The sequence below is a fragment of the Pseudophryne corroboree genome, chromosome 2, assembly GCF_028390025.1.
Source record: "Pseudophryne corroboree isolate aPseCor3 chromosome 2, aPseCor3.hap2, whole genome shotgun sequence".
Lineage (NCBI taxonomy): Eukaryota > Metazoa > Chordata > Amphibia > Anura > Myobatrachidae > Pseudophryne > Pseudophryne corroboree.
In genome coordinates this window covers 644336660-644358196 of record NC_086445.1, presented here as the reverse complement: position 1 = coordinate 644358196, position 21537 = coordinate 644336660, and the positions used below count along the sequence as shown (strand labels likewise).

Below are 21537 nucleotides of genomic sequence, written 5' to 3'. Positions count from 1 at the left end.
ATACTTACCACTACAAGAGTGACGGTATTGCCACAGCGCCGCCTGGTATAGCATAGCGTAGCACAGTATGATGAGAGTGAGACGCGTTACATCGGGGAAGCGGGCGGAAGTCGCCAATGGCCTGGAGGATAGGGGCTACTGTCTGCTTACCTGGAGGTGAGGAGTGCGGGCCGGAGGATGTGCCGTGCAATAAGCATGAAGCTGTTCACGGATCGGACTGACACTACACGCTGCTCCTCACACACCGCTTCCTCCAACACGCCCTCTCCAGTCTTAAAGGTGCAGAAACTACTGAAGCAGGCAATCTCTGACACACTCACAGCAGATGTCTGCCAGGCACACTCCTCTATGCAGATTCACATTCCCATATCCAAGACGGCATTCCGACAAACTGTTATTTGCTTATGAAGGTTTACAGCGGCGTTTGTAAGCTTTTACGATTGGTTAACGAGATGCTTTTGTCCCGCATTTCTTTAGTAAGGTGCCTACTTATCATTACATTTACTGTTGTCTACAAATATGATATAATGAAGAATATTAGACCACTCTTAAAAAATGATATTTAAGGAAATCAGAATTGAGTTTGCAAATAAAACACCATGAAGCCCCATAATAAATACCCATATTTTGGGTCCTGACAAGTTAATGTACAGTTAAAATACATAAATTGTAAATAAGTGAATGTTTTGAAAGTTTACTGACTGAGGGGGTTATTCAGAGGTCTTCCCAAAACAAGTTAGCAATTGGGCAAAACCATGTGCACGGCAGGGGGGGGCATATATAACGGGTGTAGTATGATATGCCGGCGGCCGGGCTCCCGGCGACCAGCATACCGGCGCCGGGAGCCCGACCGACAGCGTGGCGAGCGCAAATGAGCCCCTTGCTGGCTCGCTGCGCTCGCCACGCTGCGGGCACGGTGGCGCGCTATTTATTCTCCCTCCAGGGATGTCGTGGACCCCCACGAGGGAGAATATCTGTCGGTATGCCGGGTGTCGGGATTCCGGCGCCGGGATACCGACATTCGGCATACTAAAGACAACCCATATATAACGTGCAGAGAGAGTTAGATTTGGGTGGGGTGTGTTCAAACTGAAATCTAAATGATAGTGTAAAAATAAAGCAGACAATATTTACCCTGCACAGAAACAATATAACCCACCCAAATCTAACTCTCTCTGCACATGTTACATCTGCCCCACCTGCAGTGCACATGGTTTTGCCCAATTGCTAATTTTGTTGTTTCCTAACAACTATAAATAATCCCCTGAGTCCATTGGTGTAGCTACAATATAATGAGGGTAGGGTTGGTGCAGAGCCATAATTAGGGGTGTGTAAGCGGTGCCATCACACAGAGCGCAGGGCTTTGGGGGCGGCACCGTCACTACCCTAAGCTACTTGCATCTGGCTAACAGGGTGCCTGGAATGGGACCCTGTGGCCATTATTGCTGCTGTGCCGCCCAGAGCATCCCAGATATGCACACCGCAGCCTGTATAGCCCCCACCCCAAGCATCCTGAGGATTCTAGGGGCAGTGCTGTTCTTCCTGGTGATTAGCGCCACCCAACTGGCATGACATCATCCACCCATGGGTCATACCAGTCACTGGGCACAATTATAAGTTAAACAAATAACCAGGCCAGGCGACAGGGGAGTCTAACATACCCTCCAGCATTTTACACATAAAAATCGGTACAGACCATAAAAAAAAAGGTACAGTTGGAGGGTATGGGCACAGCTGTCCCAGGCCCCGTTGTTCTAGGGCCACAGATAGTATCTCACCACTGCCTGCGCTGCTGTATGTTTAGCAGAGTGCAGGCAGCTATGGGGCCCATCTGGGAGAAGCTTGCTATAGCATTATTGCCCCCCCCCCATTGCAATAAAGTATTTTATTTACTGTTTAGTGGTGCGCATGATGTCACTCAGCGCCGCACTGAGGTGACAGCAGAGGATCCACAGAGGGCAGCAGAAAACATAGGGGAAAAAAAGAAGGTACGTTTCAGGGCTGGAGGGACACTGGTCAGCTGGCTAAATGGATGCTGGGGGGAGCAGGGGTGCCAGGACTGGAGGGACACTGCAGATGGCTAAAGGGATGCTGAGGGGGCAGGGGTGTCATGGCTAGAGGGTCACTGTGCAGCTGTCTAAAGGGATGCTGTGGGGGCTAGGGGTGCCAGGACTGGAGGGACACTGTGCAGCTGGCTAAAGGGATGCTGTGGGGGCTGGAGAGGCAGAAGGAAGTTGGAGAGAAGCTGTGGGGGCAGTCTGGAGAGATGCTATGGGAGCTATCTAGAGGGACGCTGTGAGGGCTGACTGGAGGGACCTGGGAATAGGGTTCCTCTAAGAAACTAGGTGTACCGGGCCCCATGATTTTCGTTGCTGGCCCTGCAAATCTTTATTAACCCACACCCACCGACATGGTGTGTGGAAATAGTATTAGTGGTGGAAGCACGGGGTTGTTTTGTCCTACAAAGATGGGTCCAGCATTTTTTTGCAAGCCTAATCCCTTGAGGGAATTCAAGGCTGTGCTGGCCTGCCTAGTGCTGCTAGAGTAAATAGGTATTATGAATAGGGAACCTAGGCTATGGGTTTCCCTGCTAAACTCATACAGAAGAGGAACAGGTAGATATGTCTCAGTTTGCATGGCAAGACACATGATAAGACCAACGGCATCATTAAATTCCTGCCTACTTAGTATGTATGTTACATTCCCACTCACCATGGGGGTCATTCCGAGTTGATCGCTAACTGCCGTTTGTCACGATCCGGGTATCTGGACGCCATTTCTTACCCATCAGATGCCTCCTAAGGCTGGCTCAGCGCTCCAGGACCGGATCCCATCTGTTATCCTGATGTGTATATTCCTGTATCCTCTCCTGTCACTCTGGGACGCTGTCACAGTAAACGCCATATTACACCTGGCATGGCGTCTCCCGCGGCCTCCGCCGCCGTCCCTGAACTTCTGCATGCAGAGTGTCTGAGTGGCGATTACGTCAGCCGCGGCCTCCGCTGTGTCCGCGTGGTTGGATGTGCATCTGTCAGCCTGGCGCCTCCTGTCTCCGGTGGCCGGCGCCGCCATTACTGTTTTCATTACCACATGGATTACAAACCAAACTTCCCTCCAAGTGTCTGCATGGGCGCAGCCATCTTGGATTCTGTCAGCTGATCATTTCCACCAATCTGTTCTCAGTATTGATAATCTGCATAATTGCCTAGCCAATCCCTTCCTTGCTGCAGGTATAAATACACTGTGCCTGAGCAAGGAAGGCGTCAGTGCTTTGGTTGTCAAACCTAGTTCCTGTTTGTCTCTCTCCTGTGATTGTCTTCCAGGTTCCAGCTCCTGTCTCAAGACTTCCACCATAGAGACCCGCACCAGCATTCCACCTGCGGTGTAGCCTGACTCTCCAATCCATTGTGGATTCATCTGTTTCCAGCTACAACGTTACCTGCTTCCAGCTCAGCTTCCAGCAGAGTACAGCTTCCCTTAAAGGGCCGGTGTCCTTTCTACACTTTACCACTCTCCACCGGTATTATTATTTCTCCGCTCTCAAGTTCTACATTTCAGTTCATATTTCATCGCTCCCAAGTTCATTTATTATTTAACTGGTTCCAGCCAGTATCCACTCCGTGCTAACAACAGTCTGGTTCCAGCCAGTATCCACAGCAGCTGTTTTATCTTCAGCAACCCAGCTTTTCCTGGAACACCAGCTGGCACAATCCTGGGTTATCTCCATTGCTACAGTCGGGCCTGGTAAGGACTTTCCATCTAGAAGATCATAAGAACTATCTCACACTACCAGTGCCCTGTGGCTCCTGCCATCCTGTAGTACCCATGAACTGTATTTATTCTTTGCTGACTTTTACGTTTTCTTTTACTGCTGCTGTGTTGCGGAGTTGTCATAATAAACATCATTGACTTTTATCCAACTTGTCGTGGTCACGCCTTCGGGCAGTTATTATTTATGTTACTTACATGTCCAGGGGTCTGATACAACCTCCCAGGTTCCGGTACATCTCAGCCCCTACAACTGAGGCTGCCTCCCGTCAGCTCAGGCCCTCAGTTGTGACAGTAAGCACTGACCTAATGAATCCAGCCGGAGACCAGGATCAAGCGGCCAGGCCGATGCAAGAACTGGCAGCCCGACTAGAACATCAGGAGGCTGCACAGGGCCACATCATCCGCTGTCTCCAGGATCTCTCTACTCGGCTGGATGGGATTCAGACAACTCTCCGTGGATCAGGCGCGTCTGGTGCGTCAACCACAGTGACTCCAGCTATAACCCCACCCACCTTACCCATTTCTGCTCCACGTCTTCATCTTCCAACGCCAGCAAAATCTGACGGATCTCCAAGATTCTGCAGGGGATTTCTCAACCAGTGTGAGATTCAGTTTGAGCTACAACCTGGCAATTTTCCCAGTGACCGTACAAAAATTGCCTACATTATTTCTCTTCTCAGTGGCTCAGCCCTTGATTGGGCATCACCGTTATGGGAGAGGTCCGACACCCTGCTATCTTCCTACACTGCCTTCGTGTCAACATTCAGGCGCATCTTCGACGAGCCAGGCCGGGTAACCTCAGCTTCATCCGAGATTCTCCGTTTACGCCAGGGGTCACGTACTGTAGGACAATATCTGATACAGTTCCAGATCCTGGCATCCGAACTGGCATGGAACGACGAGGCCCTGTATGCTGCATTCTGGCATGGCTTATCTGAGCGTATTAAAGATGAGTTAGCTACCAGAGACTTACCTTCTAAGTTAGATGAGCTAATCTCACTCTGCACGAAAGTTGATTTACGTTTCAGAGAGAGAGCAACTGAGCGTGGAAGATCATCTGCTCCAAAATCTTCTGCTCCTCCTCCTCGTCAACTGTCACCATCTAAAGATGAGCCCATGCAACTTGGCCGTTCCCGTTTAACTCCTGCTGAGCGCCGAAGACGTCTCTCCGAGTTTCTCTGTCTCTATTGTGCAGCTCCGTCTCACACCATTAATGCCTGTCCCAAACGTCCGGGAAACTCCAAATCCTAGCTCGCCAAGGAGAGGGCCGGCTAGGAGTAATGATCTCCTCTCCATCTCCTCAAGATTGTAATCTCCCAGTCTCGCTTCAAGTTGCTCAACGTTATCGGAACGTCATTGCCCTCCTTGATTCCGGAGCAGCTGGGAACTTTATTACCGAAGCCTATGTTAAACGGTGGTCCCTACCCACCGAGAGACTTCCTTCGTCCATTTCTTTAACTGCCGTGGATGGCAGCAAAATTTTTGATGCAGTCATTTCTTTAAGGACTCTACCAGTTCGTCTGAGAGTGGGAGTTCTTCATTCCGAACTTATTTCTTTTTTAGTGATTCCAAGAGCCACACATCCTGTGGTCCTGGGCCTTCCATGGCTCCGTCTTCACAATCCTACAATTGATTGGACGACTACGCAAATCCTGGCATGGGGTTCCTCCTGTGCTGAGACATGTTTGTTTAAAGTATTGCCTGTCTGTTCTTCCTCCCCCAGGTCGTCTGATGTTCCACCTCCTCCATATCAAGATTTCACGGATGTGTTCAGTAAAGCTTCTGCTGATATCCTTCCTCCTCATAGAGAATGGGACTGTCCGATTGATCTCGTTCCAGGGAAGGTTCCACCTCGAGGCCGAACTTATCCGTTGTCTCTGCCTGAGACGCATTCTATGGAGGAATATATTAAAGAGAACCTAGCAAAGGGGTTCATTCGACCTTCTTCTTCTCCAGCCGGCGCAGGCTTCTTTTTTGTAAAAAAGAAAGATGGTGGTCTGCGGCCGTGCATCGACTACAGAGGTTTGAACGACATTACCATCAAGAACCGTTATCCTTTACCCCTGATTACTGAGCTCTTTGACAGAGTTAGCGGAGCTACCATCTTTACAAAGCTGGACTTGCGAGGTGCATACAATCTCATCCGGATCCGTGAGGGTGACGAGTGGAAGACCGCCTTTAACACCCGTGACGGACATTATGAGTACCTCGTCATGCCCTTCGGATTGAGCAATGCTCCAGCTGTCTTCCAGCATTTTGTCAATGAGATCTTCAGAGACATTCTATACCGTCATGTCGTGGTCTATCTAGACGATATCCTCATTTTTGCCAACGATTTAGAGGAACATCGTTTTTGGGTTAAAGAGGTTCTGTCCCGTCTCCGTGTCAATCATCTCTATTGCAAATTAGAAAAATGCGTCTTTGAAGTCAAGTCCATTCCGTTTCTAGGGTACATTGTGTCCGGTTCCGGACTAGAGATGGATCCTGAGAAACTACAAGCAATCCAAAATTGTCCGGTACCCTTAACCCTCAAAGGGGTCCAGAGGTTCTTAGGGTTCGCCAACTATTACCGAAAGTTTATACGAGACTTTTCCACCATTGTGGCGCCTATTACTGCTTTCACTAAGAAGGGTGCTAACCCGTCCAAGTGGTCTGAAGAAGCCATGCAAGCATTTCATCTTTTAAAACAAAGGTTCATCTCTGCGCCTGTTCTGAAACAGCCTGACATCGACTCTCCTTTCATCTTAGAGGTGGATGCCTCCTCCGTTGGAGTAGGAGCGGTGTTATCTCAGAGGGCTAAAGATGGCCATTTACACCCTTGCAGTTTCTTCTCCCGGAAGTTCTCCCCAGCTGAGCGCAACTATGCCATTGGCGACCAGGAGTTGCTAGCCATCAAGCTCGCTCTAGAAGAGTGGAGGTATCTGTTGGAGGGAGCTTCTCATTCAATCACCATACTTACAGACCACAAGAACCTTTTATACCTGAAGGGCGCACAATGTCTCAACCCTCGTCAGGCCAGATGGGCACTTTTCTTTTCTAGGTTCGACTTTAAACTCCAGTTCTGTCCGGGCTCTCAGAATCGCAAGGCCGATGCCCTTTCCCGCTCATGGGAGCAAGAAAATGAGTCAGAGTCTTCAGACAAGCATCCTATTATAAATCCGTTGGCATTCTCCACGGTAGGGATGGACTCTACGCCCCCATCAGGGAAAAGTTTTGTGAAGCCGATGCTAAGGAAGAAGCTCATGCATTGGGCCCATGCTTCCCGTTTTGCCGGACATACAGGTATCCAAAAAACCCTGGAGTTTATCTCTAGGTCCTATTGGTGGCCAACTCTGAAAAAGGACGTCTTGGAGTTTATTGCATCTTGCCCAAAGTGTGCCCAACATAAAGTATCCCGCCAGTCGCCTGCGGGGCAACTGGTTCCACTATCCGTTCCCCGTCGACCATGGACCCACTTGTCGATGGATTTCATTACAGACTTACCCATGTGCAACAAGTTCAATACCATCTGGGTGGTAGTTGACCGGTTCACCAAGATGGCACACTTCATTCCTCTCACCGGTCTTCCGTCAGCTTCCAAGTTGGCTCAAGTATTCATACAAGAGATCTTCCGACTCCACGGTCTTCCTGAAGAAATTATCTCAGATCGAGGAGTTCAATTCACAGCCAAATTCTGGCGAAGTTTATGTCAAGTCCTCCAAGTCAAGCTAAAGTTTTCCACGGCTTACCATCCTCAGACCAATGGTCAAACCGAGAGGGTGAATCAGGACTTGGAGGCCTTCCTCCGCATCTATGTGTCCTCCTCTCAAGATGACTGGGTTCAATTACTTCCCTGGGCCGAGTTCTGTCATAACAACCAGTATCATTCTTCATCTGCTTCAACACCATTCTTCACTAACTTTGGATTCCACCCTAAAGTCCCTGAGTTCCAACCGCTTCCAGCAACTTCTGTTCCCGCAGTGGATATCACCTTGCATCAGTTTGCCAATATCTGGAAGAGCGTACGATCAGCTCTGCTCAAGGCATCGTTCAGGTACAAGAAGTTTGCGGATAAGAAGCGTCGAGCAGTTCCTGCTCTCAAGGTGGGTGATCGGGTATGGTTATCCACGAAGAATTTGAGGTTAAGAGTTCCCAGTATGAAGTTTGCACCTCGCTATATCGGTCCTTTCAAGATTGAACAAGTCATCAATCCTGTTGCTTACAGACTCCAGTTGCCTCCCTTCTTAAAAATACCCAGGACATTCCATGTTTCCCTGTTGAAACCGCTGATCTTGAATCGGTTTCATTCCTCACTTCCTCCAACTCCGAAAGTCCAAACTCAACGAGGCGTTGAGTATGAAGTGGCCAAGATCCTGGACTCACGTCACCGTTACGGTCAACTACAATATCTTATTGACTGGAAGGGTTATGGTCCTGAGGAACGTTCATGGACCAATGCTTCTGATGTCCATGCTCCTGCCTTGGTCCGGAGATTCCATTCCAAGTTTCCTCAAAAGCCAAAGAAGTGTCCTGGGGCCACTCCTAAAGGGGGGGGTGCTGTCACGATCCGGGTATCTGGACGCCATTTCTTACCCATCAGATGCCTCCTAAGGCTGGCTCAGCGCTCCAGGACCGGATCCCATCTGTTATCCTGATGTGTATATTCCTGTATCCTCTCCTGTCACTCTGGGACGCTGTCACAGTAAACGCCATATTACACCTGGCATGGCGTCTCCCGCGGCCTCCGCCGCCGTCCCTGAACTTCTGCATGCAGAGTGTCTGAGTGGCGATTACGTCAGCCGCGGCCTCCGCTGTGTCCGCGTGGTTGGATGTGCATCTGTCAGCCTGGCGCCTCCTGTCTCCGGTGGCCGGCGCCGCCATTACTGTTTTCATTACCACATGGATTACAAACCAAACTTCCCTCCAAGTGTCTGCATGGGCGCAGCCATCTTGGATTCTGTCAGCTGATCATTTCCACCAATCTGTTCTCAGTATTGATAATCTGCATAATTGCCTAGCCAATCCCTTCCTTGCTGCAGGTATAAATACACTGTGCCTGAGCAAGGAAGGCGTCAGTGCTTTGGTTGTCAAACCTAGTTCCTGTTTGTCTCTCTCCTGTGATTGTCTTCCAGGTTCCAGCTCCTGTCTCAAGACTTCCACCATAGAGACCCGCACCAGCATTCCACCTGCGGTGTAGCCTGACTCTCCAATCCATTGTGGATTCATCTGTTTCCAGCTACAACGTTACCTGCTTCCAGCTCAGCTTCCAGCAGAGTACAGCTTCCCTTAAAGGGCCGGTGTCCTTTCTACACTTTACCACTCTCCACCGGTATTATTATTTCTCCGCTCTCAAGTTCTACATTTCAGTTCATATTTCATCGCTCCCAAGTTCATTTATTATTTAACTGGTTCCAGCCAGTATCCACTCCGTGCTAACAACAGTCTGGTTCCAGCCAGTATCCACAGCAGCTGTTTTATCTTCAGCAACCCAGCTTTTCCTGGAACACCAGCTGGCACAATCCTGGGTTATCTCCATTGCTACAGTCGGGCCTGGTAAGGACTTTCCATCTAGAAGATCATAAGAACTATCTCACACTACCAGTGCCCTGTGGCTCCTGCCATCCTGTAGTACCCAGGAACTGTATTTATTCTTTGCTGACTTTTACGTTTTCTTTTACTGCTGCTGTGTTGCGGAGTTGTCATAATAAACATCATTGACTTTTATCCAACTTGTCGTGGTCACGCCTTCGGGCAGTTATTATTTATGTTACTTACATGTCCAGGGGTCTGATACAACCTCCCAGGTTCCGGTACATCTCAGCCCCTACAACTGAGGCTGCCTCCCGTCAGCTCAGGCCCTCAGTTGTGACACCGTTGTTCGCAGTGCAGCAATCAGGCTAACAATCTGCATTTCTGCGCATGCGTATGCACCGCAATGCACAGGCGCATCGTACGGGTACAATGAGCATCGTGTCACTGACCTAGGTTGGGGGTGTTGTGAACTTGGGGTTCTCCCTATGGTAGGGGAGAGGAACCACAGTTGGGTCGGAACAGGGATGGCTTGATATAGGTCTTCCTCATGCAGGACTCTGACAGTAAAGCTTGGTGAAAATATTAAAGGACTTTATTGCAGGAAGAGAGCAACACAAAGTCACATAACACAGAAGGAGCGTATGGAGAAATGTCCCGGAAGTACTTGTAAGTGATGTCAAAAGACACTGGTGATTGAAGAACTTGAGAGCGGTGGTTAAAAGACACTGATGATTTGAAGAACTTGAGAGCGGTGGTTAAGACTCTGATAATTTGAAGAACTTGAGTGCGGTGGTTAAAGACACTGATGATTTGAAGAACTTGAGAGCGGTGGTTAAAGACACTGTTGATTTGAAGAACTTGAGAGCGGTGGTTAAAGACACTGATGATTTGAAGAACTTGAGAGCGGTGGTTAAAGACACTGATGATTAGAAGAACTTGAGAGCGGTGGTTAAAGACACTGATGATTTGAAGAACTTGAGAGCGGTGGTTAAAGACACTGATAATTTGAAGAACTTGTGAGCGAGGGTTAGAGACACTGAGGACTTGTATAACTTGAGAGCGAGGGTTAAAGACACTGAGGACTTGTATAACTTGAGAGCGAGAGTTAAAGACACTGAGGACTTGTAGAACTTGAGAGCGAGGGTTAAAGACACTGAGGACTTGTAGAACTTGAGAGCGACGTTTAACCTGCAGCCCACGCTGACTCCAAGAAGCACTGGTGACTAGAGCGCAGTGGAACCCAGCAGCGGCTGGGAACGCTGGAAGTTGTGCAACAACTGACACCTGGAAATGCCGGAGACACTGAGGTAAGCTGCAGAGAGATCCGCAGAGGACAGAAGCACTGGCATCCACTTCAGGGGAAAAGACGATACTCAGGCGCCGAGGCGCTGCCCGGCGTCTGCCTTTGAATCTCCCGCCTCCGATGGATTGGCAGAACAGTCTGATGACGTCACCTGCTCCCCGCCCACGTGATGCCGGGTGTCATGGCGGCGCCCCTGCCACGGGGAACCGCCGGGGGCCGCGCCAGCCAGGCGCCGGAGCCCGTGGACCACCGAAGGCGGAGGCCGCAACACAGACCAGCAGGTACGCAGGGGTAAGCGCGGTGAACGCCGCCTATGGCGTGTGACACATCGTGGGTTTGCACAGGGTCGAACGAAGATTCCAGTCGCACGGCCGAACGCAGGAAGATTGACATGAAGTGGGCGTTTCTGGGTGGCAACTGACCGTTTTCAGGGAGTACTTAGAAAAACGCAGGCGTGTCTTGAAAAACGCAGGCGTGTCTGGGCGCACGCTGGGCGGGTGTGTGATGTCAAAAGCCGTCCCTCCGTCGTTAGGATCCATGCACATGAAGAGTAACTACAGGGCTGGTCTTGTTTTGCACAAAAAGATTTTGCAGGCGCACTGCTGCACAAGCGTTCGCACTTCTGCAAAGCGAAAATACACTCCCCAGTGGGCGGCGACAATGCGTTTGAACAGCTGCTAAAAACTGCTAGCGAGCGATCAACTTGGAATGACCCCCATTGTTGGAACATAAGCACCCACCATGCAGGAGAATTGGCTGCTCTCTCAAGAGTACAGGAAGCTTTTCCCAAAGCCTTACGGGGCCCATATATCAAATAATATTTGCAGCTATGTCCCAGAAAACACCCATTTTCGGGGGTTAGCTGCAAATACTATGTATTCCTGGAATGTATAAAGTGGGGATCGCAGCAGGTATGTCAAATACCTGCTGCAATCCCTCCATTTCCTCCGCTGTTGCATCCCCTATAGGTTTCTATGGGATCCGGTCTGCAGATCGACAGTGTCTAGGTCGACAATGTTTAGGTCGACCACTATAGGTCGACAGTCACTAGGTCGACATGGATGGAAGGTCGACAGGGTTTCTAGGTCGACATGTGCTAGGTCGACAGGTCTAAAGGTCGACATGAGTTTTTTTTTAAAAAATTATTTTTTTGAATTTTTTCATCCACGTGGACTACGATTGGAACGGTAAAGTGTGCCGAGCGAAGCTGTAGCGGAGCGAAGGCACCATGCCCGAAGCATGGCGAGCGAAGCGAGCCATGCGAGGGGACGCGGTGCACTAATTTGGGATCCCGGTCACTCTACGAAGAAAACGACACCAAAAATAAATAAATCCTCATGTCGACCTTTAGACCTGTCGACCTAGCACATGTCAACCTAGAAACCCTGTCGACCTATAGTGGTCGACCTAAACATTGTCGACCTAGACACTGTCGATTTGATGAACCACACCCGGTTTCTATGGGGGATGCGATGCTGCCTGATGTATCCCTGCAGCTACCGCAATCTTTTGAATGTGGTAGCGCAAAAAAAATATGTCTGCATGTGCAATAGTGACTCATGACCGTTCTGAGGATGGCGTAAAACTATTGGACCAAACTAGGAAAGAAGAGTTTGATACATAGGGATCAGAACGTAGTCCTCATTAATAATAATGGGGACTGCGGACTAAAGCGCTAATTAGCCTTTTGCAGGAGATATTGTGAAATCTCCTGCATTAGGCTATTCGTACATAGTGGTGATAAATAAAATAGCACTTTTGTCATAATGTTCTAAAAAATGGGCATGATAAACAGGCCCCATATAAATATGAAATACATATATGCCTTAATTTACATGCGTGCATTATACGTGCCCTATTAAAGTATCAAAATGGAAATAGCATAATGTAAAATAGCATACATGTAAAATGTAATTAGTATGTTGGAGCAGGTATCACAGTGGGAAAGGTGGCAATGCTTGCTTGGAGTTCACTGCAGTAAAGGAATCTGAGCACTATCAGTTGATAATAAAAATAGGATTTTAATTACTTACCGGTAAATCCTTTTCTCGTAGTCCGTAGAGGATGCTGGGGTCCATTTTAGTACCATGGGGTATAGACGGTTCCACAGGAGCCTTCGGCACTTTAAGACTTTTCACAAGTGTGAACTGGCTCCTCCCTCTATGCCCCTCCTCCAGACCTCAGTATAGGAACTGTGCCCGAGGAGACGTACAACTTCGAGAGAAGAATTTACATTAAACTAGTGGCGAGATTCACACCAGCTCACACCATACAAAACATGCCAGCTAACATGGTTTTCAACCTAACCCATGCTAACGTGCATGCATAACGCAACAGCAACAGCTGTGAACATCTTAACACATGAGAACCTGTGTAAAAAGATAAAACGTAATTCTGCAGGAAAAATGAGCACTGGGCAGGCGCCCAGCATCCTCTACGGACTACGAGAAAAGGATTTACCGGTAGGTAATTAAAATCCTATTTTCTCTTACATCCTACAGGATGCTGGGGTCCATTTTAGTACCATGGGGATGTACCAAAGCTCCCAGTACAGGCGGGAAAGTGCTAATGTTCCTGCAGAACTGACTGACCAAACTGAAGGTCGTCAGCAGCCAAGGTGTCAAACCTGTAAAACTTAGCAAACGTGTTTGCCCCTGACCAAGTAGCTGCTCTGCAAATTGCAACGCCAAGACACCCCGGGCAGCCGCCCAGGAAGAACCCACTTTCCTTGTAGAGTGGGCCTTTACCGAAGTCGGTAACGGCAATCCTGCCGTAGAATAAGCGTGCTGAATGGTACCTCTGATCCAGCGCGCAATAGTCTGCTTAAAAGCAGGACCCCCAATCTTGTTGGGATTCTAGAGGACAAACAAAGATTCTGTTTTCCTTATCCGAGCCGTTCTTGCAACATAAATCCTCAATGCTCTGACGACATCCAAGGACTTTGAAACGGCTGAGGTGTCAGAAGCCACTAGCACCACCACAGGTTGGTTTATATGGAAATAAGACACAACCTTTGGAAGAAAATGCTGACGCGTCCGCAGTTCAGCTCTATCTTTATGAAAAATCAAATAAGGACTCTTGTGTGACAGAGCCCCTAATTCAGACACTCGTCTGCCTGAGGCCAAGGCCAACAGCATGACCACTTTCCAAGTGAGAAACTTCAACTCTACCTCTTGTAGAGGCTCAAACCAGTCCGGTTTAAGGAACTGCAATACCACATTAAGATCCCATGGCGCCGCAGGAGGCACAAAGGGAGGTTGGATGCGCAGAACCCCCTTCACGAACGTCTGGACCTCAGGAAGGGAAGCCAATTGTTTCTGTAAGAAAATGGACAAGGCCGAAATTTGGACTCTGATAGACCCTAATCTCAAGCCATCATCCACACTCGCCTGCAGAAATAGTAGAAGACGTCCTAATTTAAACTCCACCGCAGGAGACCTCTTGGATTCACACCAAGATGCACATTTTCTCCAAATACGATGGCAATGTTTGGACGTTACCCCTTTCCTGGCCAGAATAACTGTGGGAATGACTTCATTGGAAATACCCTTACGGGCTAGGATCTGGCGCTCAACAGCCATGCCGTCAAACGCAGCCGCGGTAAGTCTTGATAAACGAACGGCCCCTGCTGAAGCAGGTCCTCGCGAAAACGAAGAGGCTGATAATCTTCCAGTAATAACTCCTGAAGATCTGGATACCAAGCCCTCCTTGGCCAGTCTGGAGCAATGAGAACTGCTCGAACCCTTGCTCTTCTGATGATCTTGAGAACTTTTGGTATTAGTGAAACACCCACTGGGTCACCAGTGCATCCACTGCTATTGCTTGTGGGTCTCTCGACCTGGAACAATATTTCTGAAACTTCTTGTTGAAACGTGATGCCATCATATCTACTTGAGGAACGCCCCAACGATCTGCTACCTCTGCAAAGACTTCTGGGTGGAGGCCCCATTCTCCTGGATGGAGATTGTGTTTGCTGAGGAAGTCTGCTTCCCAGTTGTCCACTTCCGGAATGAAAATTGGCAACAGAGCTTTTGCATGTCTTTCTGCCCAGAGGAGTATCTTTGTCACCTCTGCCATTGCCGCTCTGCTTTTTGTTCCGCCCTGGCAGTTTATGTACGCTACTGCCGTTACATTGTCTGACTGGATCTGTATGAGACGACCTTGAAGAAGGTGTGCCGCTTGATGAAGGCTGTTGTACACAGCTTTCAATTCCAGAATGTTTATGTGAAGGAGTACTTCTTGACTTGACCATCGTCCTTGGAAACTTTCCTCTTGCGTGACTGCTCCCCAACCTCGGAGGCTTGCATCTGTGGTCACCAGGATCCAAGTCTGAATCCCGAACCTGCGTCCCTCCAGGAGGTGAGAACTTTGAAGCCACCACAAGAGTGAAATACTGGCTTTTGTTAGCAGGATTATCCTCCGGTGCATGTGTAGGTGCGATCCGGACCACTTGTCCAGTAGGTCCCACTGGAACACCCTGGCATGGAATCGGCCAAATTGTAGAGCCTCGTAGGCCGCTACCATCTTCCCCAGATAACATGGCGCGCGCTGCGCGTGTACCTGTATGCCGCCAATGATGACCGGAGGATCCCCTCTCTGCAGGACTCTGGTAATATACTCACCAGCCTTCTGACTTCTTTCTCTGTTAGGGGGTGGCGGCAGTGCTGTGGGAGTGAACGCTGGCCAGGCTTGGGCTGTGTTCAGTACCCTTCAGGAGCTAATGGTGTCCTGTCAGCGGAAGCAGAACCATTAACTAATTGAGAAGTTGGTTCCTACTTCCCCCCCCTAAGTCCCACAAAGCAGGGAAGTTGTTGCCAGCAGCTTCCCTGTAAAAAACCTAAGAAAGTCTTTTTCCAGCAAAGCTCTGTAGAGCTCCACTACTGTGCATCCAGTTTCCTGGGCACATTTTCTAAACTGAGGTCTGGAGGAGGGGCATAGAGGGAGGAGCCAGTTCACACTGTTGAAAAGTCTTAAAGTGCCGAAGGCTCCTGCGGAACCGTCTATACCCCATGGTACTAAAATGGACCCCAGCATCCTCTAGGACGTAAGAGAAAGCAGAGAACAACTCTAGGAACTGGCGGGAGTGACAGCTTTCAGCAGCAAAAAAAGAGAGTAAACACTATGAACACAAGTCACCATATTAACATTAGTTTTTTTAAATAATTTAATAGATTGGGAATATATCAGTTTTTAGTATATATCCATTGATCAAATGTATGTTGTAATTTGAGCAGTATGACAATTATGTAATATTTCTGTTTGAAATTACACATTTTAGATAACCACACCCACAATTAGGATAAGCCATTTATATGCTTTGCATTCCACGGTGTATGGGCAATCACACAATAACACTTTTTATGGATACATTTGTAAAGCTGACCCCTTCTGCTTCTTCATACTTCAAGGCATAAGCCCCCATCACCCCACCCAGCCTCAGCCTATTTCTCTATTATATATGGTAATGTGCTGCTGTGTCACTGGTTACAGAAATTCCTGTGCTTAGGGGGTACATGACAGAGGAACTGGTGGGAGTGGTGTCTGTGTGGCGAAGAGATGAAAAAATATTAAAGTGAGCTACCCTGGTTTTTAAAAGGTCAAACAGTGTTGTTGACTCATTGGTGTCTTGTTGATTTGATAATACCCAGCTGGATATAGAGAAAGCAGTTGTTCCGTTTTATTCACCCAGTGTGGTGCTCCTCACAGCTGTCTGACAGCACGATTAATTTAGCTGAGATAGATAGATAGATAGATAGATAGATAGATAGATAGATAGATAGATAGATACATGTACACACCTTTATACATATTAAGAATCTTCATTTAAAATATGTAAGAAGTGACATGTCAACCGCACAGGTCTCCTCACTCCCTTCATGCAGGTTCCCCATCTCCCATCCCCACACACAGAACACACCACAGCGATGCATGCCTTCTACTGCAGAAACAATGACAGCCACAATCAATGTAACACTCTCATACATGGGCATAATGTGACTTCCAAAACACAGACTAAGCTGTAGCAGCAAATACACTGAGACAAAAGGATACACATCGCATTTACAGATAATGTAAAATAGAATGGTTTAATGATGTGACTAGTGAGCAAAAACAAATCATTACATTGTCTTAATAATCCTCACTTTTATATTCAGAATACACTGACATGCATATACTAACCCACAGCCAATTCATACAAACACAGAGGGGTGTGTCTAGTCACACAATACCTTTCTGTGTCCCCCATGCGGCTCTGTCACAGTCTTTCTGTTCATTGTTCACAGCTCTGTAGTAAAGGGGAGTGGGCTGAGAGACAGCAAGAGAGGAGACCCTGCAAACAGCTACAGAGAACACAGATGTGAAATGCTCTGCACCTCCAGCTGTCACAGAGGAACAGAGCCAAGAGATTACTAACCCTTTCCACACCCAAAGTAAGACAAGGACACTCCTCCTCATATATTAACTCCTTCACTGCCAGAGATTTAAACGGCACAACACTTCCAGATTTACATCTGTACCAGAAACATACGATGTGCGGGTTCAGATTTACCCAGATCTCAAAACGGCATTTTAAAGGCTCTCGGATATCACATGTGTTGGATAGCCAATAAGAAAAATCCAAATAGATCAGAACCCGCGTCAATTTTGGCGTTAAGAACTAAGTAAATCCGAACTGGCACATCTCTATAATATATAGGTAATACTACACTCATATTGTTATTTTCTTTCGTTACACATCCCATTGGACCCAAACACTCAGCAGACTGCACTGACTAAGGTGGTTAATGATTTGAGAGATGCTAAATCTAATGATCATTACATGCATCCAAATATATTTGACCTCTGCTGCATTTGACAACATGTACCGCTCACTTTTGAGACAAAAGCTGCATTCATTAGGTATTCAAAACACTGGGGGTAATTCAGACCTGATTGCTAAGGTGCATTTTTTGCAGCCCTGCGATCAGGTAGTCGCCGCCTACCGGGGGAGGGTATATTTTGTGCGCAGGTGTGCTTTCGCATTTGTAGTAGAGCTGCACAAACATCAATTTATGCAGTCTCTGCTCAGCCCAGGACTTACTCTGCCGCTGCGATGGATTGCTGGTGATCGGGGTCGGAGCTGATGTCAGACACCCTCCCTCCAAACGCCTGGTCCCTCCTGCGTTTTTCCGGACACTCCTTTAAAATGGTCAGTTGCTACCTACAAACGGCCTCTTCCTGTCAATCACCTTGCGATCGCTTTTTTCGCACCATCCCGTCGCTATGCACCCATGCTTGGTGCAGTCGTCCAACATGCCGACGCATTGCGGTGCATACACATGCGCAATTCAGACCTGATAACTCGCTGTGCAAAAATGCACAACAGCGTTTAGGTCTGAATTACCCCCACTGTCCTCTCCTATCCTCCTCATCCTAACCAATGTACATTACTCTGAATCTATCTCCTCTCCTCACAAAACACTAAAAAGCCCTTTCAGATTTCAGCATCACCTACTGCATGAGCTAAGACGGATTCTCCATCTTTTACCATCTGTAGCCAACATTACTGAATTAAATTTCATATTAAATGTCCTTGTGTCACCTCAAACTTAATGTTTCAAAACCTGAGTTATCCTTAATAACTTAACTGACAATTTTATTTATTTAAAAAAACCGCACAGAAATTTAAATTTTTTTAAATGAGTGAATTAGGTGAAGAACATGAATTTAACCTTGTAAAAAATGTTTTTAGTTAAAAAAAAATGTCTATCTATTTTTTGGGGGGATTTCAAAACATCGGAACATCAGTAGACACCATCGAAACATCGTAAACATTGTGATCATCGCGACTTTAATTTTAACAGCCGGGACAGCCAGCAGGTACACAAAGGGGGGGCTGCTTGGGGTGGTTAATTTACACTTTCCCAGCTGCTGCTATTGTCTGGGGGGTCCGATGAGCAATGATCGGCAGCACGGCAAACACTGGAAGGGGGTGAGGAAAGGCAAAGGGACCTTCCGGTCCCTCTGAGAGCGGCAGCTGCAAACACTGTGTATCTGACTAGGCACATCCTGCATGACCAGGTCAGATATGGCACTTGCACATCTGATGCGACCATGCCAAACAAGTGGTTAAATCAGGCAACAGAAGCTACCTAGTTGATCCCTCTGATTTTCTAGACAAAACAAACTCTCAAATTCACTCGACTCAGAACAGTTCTTTTTTCCCATATTCAATCCAATTTCGGTTACATTTAAACTGCAACTCGAGAATACGTAGATATCTGACATAAGACGCTGCAAAAACTTTAATTCATGCACATATTGTGAGGATAGCATTGGCCATAGTCCATCTGTGAAGGAGCATTTGATCCTAAGCCCGCTGCTCGTGATGACATGGTCATGTAGAAACATAGGACAGACAAGTAAAATAGGACACCCTCAGCTATGTGCCCCATAGCAGCTGTACATGCTGCACCTATGGTTGTTATGTAGTTGATGAACAAGCTTCTTGTCTTTTCATATTTTAGAGGAGGCAGTAAAGTTTATTAATATTATTATTATTGTTTGTTTATATGGCGCCACAAGGTTTCTGCAGCACCTAACAAAGTATATAAATAATAAACAAGACAATGTAGGACATGGTATAAAAACATTGCTGCATCAGGGGACAGGACAATGAAATAATTATCAGGTAGGCAGAAATCGAGAGCTAGGCACCATTGTAGGTAGTATGACTGAGTTTGATGAAGAAGTGGGTCTTGAGAACCCGTTTAAAGTTCTGTAGAAAGGTGGAGAATTACAGAGGTAGGGAGCACCACAGGCAAAATCTTCAAGGCAGAAATGGGAGGAAGTAATCATTTGTAAGGAGAGGCGGCATGTATTTGTGGAGCGAAGAGGGCGGGCAGGGATGTAAAGGGAGATCAAGTCAGATATGCAAATGGGAGAGGAATGGGTGAGGGCTTTGTAGGTGAGTGTGAGAAGCTTGAATTGGATTCGGAAGGGGAAGGGAAGCCAGTGAAGGGCTTGTAAGATAGGGTAGGTGGACATAGTACATAGGAAGCTGAGATGAGCAGCAACATTGACCACAGATTGGAGTGGAGAGAGGCATTTGTCAGGGAGGCCAGATAGGAACAGATTACAGTAGTTCAATCTGGAAATAACAAGTGAGTGGATGGGGTTTATAGTAGCATCCAGGGTGAGAAAGATTCTGGTCCTGGAAATATTTTTGAGATGGAAATGACAGGACTGCGAGATATACTGAATGTGTGGTTTGAAGGAGAAGGAGGAATCAAGGCAGGATACTTTAAGGCTAGATGAGATAGTTGTGCCGTCAATAGATAGTGAAATTGTGGGAGGTGAGATTCTGTGGGAGGGTGGGAAAAATATCAGCTCAGTTTTAGACGTGAAGTTTAAGAAAGCACTGGGACATACAAGAAGGGATAGCAGAGAGGCAGCTGGAAATACGAGTGAGGAGAGAGGGGGAGAGGTCAGTATCATCAGCATAGAGATGATATTGGAAGTCAAAAGAGCAAATGAGCTCACTTACAGAGGATGTTTAGAGAGAAAAAAGGAGAGGTCCAAGAACAGAACCTTGGGGGATACCTACTGTTAAGGGAAGTGCGAGAGAGGTGAAGTCATGAAAGGAGACAGAGGAGTCGTCAGAGAGGAAGGAGGACAGCCAGGGAGGGCAGTATCACACAGACCAATGGAGTGAAAGATTTGCAGGAGTAGAGGGTAGTTCACAGTGTCAAAAGCAGCAGAAAGGTCAAGAAGAATAAGCAGAGAATAGTTGCCCTTGGATTTGGTGGCATGGAGGTCATTGCAGACTTTCATCATGAGGGCAACTTCAATGGAGTGGACAGAAGACAGACTGAAATGTGTCAAGCAGGGAGTGGGAGAAAAGAAAAGCAGTAAGGTGGTTGTAGACAATACGCTCAAGGAGTTTGGAGGCAAAAGAAAGGAGAGATGGGTCGGTAGTTGGAGTGACCAAGAGTAAGTTTTTAAGACTGGGGGAGACAAGTGCATGCTTGACTGCAGAGGGGACAGTGCCTGATGAGAGGATTAAATTGAGGAGGTGGACAAAATAGGTAGAGGACGAGGCGAGTGGGAATAGGGCCATCACTTCATCTCCAGAAACAGGGGAAAAAGAACTCAGAGTTGGTGAGATTAATGGGGAAGGGTGGTCAGGGAAAGTTGAGGATGGGTTGTTGAGGCTTTGTTGGGATGGGATGTCCTGGCATACGGAATCAATTTTGGATGTGAAGTAAGTGGCAAAGTCAAGGGCCGAGAGTGAAGAAGTAAGTCAAGGTGGGGGTGGACAGAGGAGGGAGTTGACAGTGGCAAAGAGATGTCAGGGGTTTGAAGATTGGATGGAGATGAGGTTCTTGAAGTATGACTGTTTAGAGATGGAAAGGATAGCACTGTAAGATGAGAACATAACTTTGAAATGGAGGAAGTCTGCTTTACAGCATAATTTCTTCCACTGTCGCTCGGTGGTATGTGAAAAATTTTTTTAGATATCTGGTGAATCTGGAATGCCATGGTTGAGCTGCTGATCTGCCATGGTAAATAGCGGTCGCTGGAGCAACAGAGTCAAGAGCAGAAGAAAGGAAGGCATTGTATAGGGAAGTGGCTTGTTCAGGACAGGAGAGAGAGAATAGGAGATAGAAGTGAGTCAAGCAGTGAGGATAATGAAACTGTTTATAACCTCAATGTTATGCTTTGTGATAGCAGCCTTAGGTGGCAAAGGTGGAGAAGCAGAAAGAGATAAGTTAAAAGAGAAAAGGTGATGGTCTGATTGGGGAAATGGAGAGTTAGCGAAATCAGAAATATCACAGATCAAGTAAGTGCCCATTCACGTGGAGAGGTGGTTTGGTTTCGCCTGCCAAATCTGCGATAAGTAGGCTTTTTTCAGCGATCACAACAGCAAGAATACATAGGTCTGCGGCTTTTCATAGACCCTATGTATATTC

At 47.5% G+C, this 21537-nt stretch overlaps 1 protein-coding gene and 1 long non-coding RNA gene across 7 annotated transcripts in view; one reads left to right on the top strand and one right to left on the bottom strand.

Moving 5' to 3' along the window:
• Positions 1-21537, bottom strand: part of NAV1 (neuron navigator 1) — a 468103-nt gene that overhangs the window by 306343 nt on the left and 140223 nt on the right. The window contains exon 1 of one of the 6 annotated variants that reach the window (XM_063954978.1): positions 16816-16932. The exons of 4 other annotated variants lie outside the window; for them this stretch is intronic. In XM_063954978.1, the coding sequence (XP_063811048.1) occupies positions 16816-16832 (17 nt within the window). In that variant the 5' untranslated portion in view covers positions 16833-16932. Of the gene's footprint in view, positions 1-150; positions 235-16815; positions 16933-21537 lie in introns of those variants that run through there. One more of the 6 variants, XM_063954977.1, reaches the window with a different exon arrangement.
• LOC135042013 (uncharacterized) overlaps positions 194-21537 on the top strand; it is a 28279-nt gene continuing 6935 nt past the window's right edge. Inside the window, exons 1-2 of the long non-coding RNA XR_010235357.1 lie at positions 194-279; positions 16870-17016. This is a non-coding gene — a long non-coding RNA (uncharacterized LOC135042013). The remainder of the gene's footprint in view (positions 280-16869; positions 17017-21537) is intronic.